Here is a 1,042-nt window from a genome sequence, read left to right on the forward strand (position 1 = left end):
AGCCTGCAGCGTCAGCGCGGCACTTAGATTTCGTACCGCGGTGCCAGCTGGGGATGTCATCGCCGGCAGGGCCCCTTGGGTTGTCCTTCCTGATGTTGGGGGCCCCCGCGGTACCCCCCTGGCCGATGTCCGGGCCAGGGGGCCCGTCTTTGTTGCGCACTTCTCGGCCGGCACACTTGACGCTCGAGTACGGCTCCTGGTATAAGGACCCCCGCTGGATGTCGTCGGGGGGGTCCTCTCGGGCGTCATCCTCCTCGCGCCCCCCAGACCGCCGAAGGATGGTGATTCGGCGGCCGGAGACCTCCTGGGAGGCGCACGTGCCGGCCTAGACGCGCCGCTCTTCACGAGAGGCACGCTCGTTGATCGCCGCAAATTTCGGATATTATTGGACCCCGCCTGGCTGGTGGTGGTTGGCGGGGCCCCTGCGATCCTCCTCGATGTCGTTTCGCCCCCGCTGGATGGTCTGCGGGGGCTTTTGCGTGCCTCTCTTGACGCCATGTGAGACGGGCTTCTCCTATTGGCCGCGCCATTTTGTCTAGTGAATCCGCCATTACCCTGTGGATGCGCCATAGTGGCGGCCGACGTCCCTCGGGCGGTGCTCAATATGGCGGCCGTCATGGCGGCCGATCCTAAGATGGCCGCACTTGTTGATGTTGTGGCCAGCGACGAAGATGGTGGACGTGTCGCTGGCCCCGCTGCTGTGACGGCCGCGTATGAGGGGGACTCTCCTGCTGTTCCTGGTGGTCGGGAGTATGTTGCTGCTGCAGATGATGTTGCAGGTGGTGTGATTGTGGACGTCGTTGCAGGACGACCGAACATGGCCGCGTAACCTGCGAAAAAGAGTTAAAATTCGCCGGCGTTCGCGGCGGGTGACCAGGCGTCCGCCGCAGCCCCACCGGCGCCGGACTATCACCCTCGCTGGAGCTGCCGCCCCACCGCCTCCTCGCTCTTCTTCCCACGCGCCTCCTCCACGGCCCACCTGAGTCCCCCTCGTCCTCCGATGGTGGTGAAGGTAGCGCCGCTCCTGGTTGCCGCCGCTCTT

The 1,042-nt window shown here is 65.5% G+C and overlaps 1 protein-coding gene across 1 annotated transcript in view; it reads right to left on the reverse strand.

Annotated features, from left to right (window-relative positions):
* Nucleotides 1-629: 629 nt before the first annotated feature.
* LOC115236091 (mucin-19-like) overlaps nucleotides 630-1,042 on the reverse strand; it is a 7,415-nt gene continuing 7,002 nt past the window's right edge. Inside the window, exon 2 of the mRNA XM_029808289.1 lies at nucleotides 630-1,042. Within this exon, the coding sequence (XP_029664149.1) occupies nucleotides 630-1,042 (413 nt within the window).

The sequence above is a fragment of the Formica exsecta genome, unplaced genomic scaffold (genome assembly GCF_003651465.1).
Source record: "Formica exsecta isolate Colony F162 unplaced genomic scaffold, ASM365146v1 scaffold2435, whole genome shotgun sequence".
NCBI lineage: Eukaryota > Metazoa > Arthropoda > Insecta > Hymenoptera > Formicidae > Formica > Formica exsecta.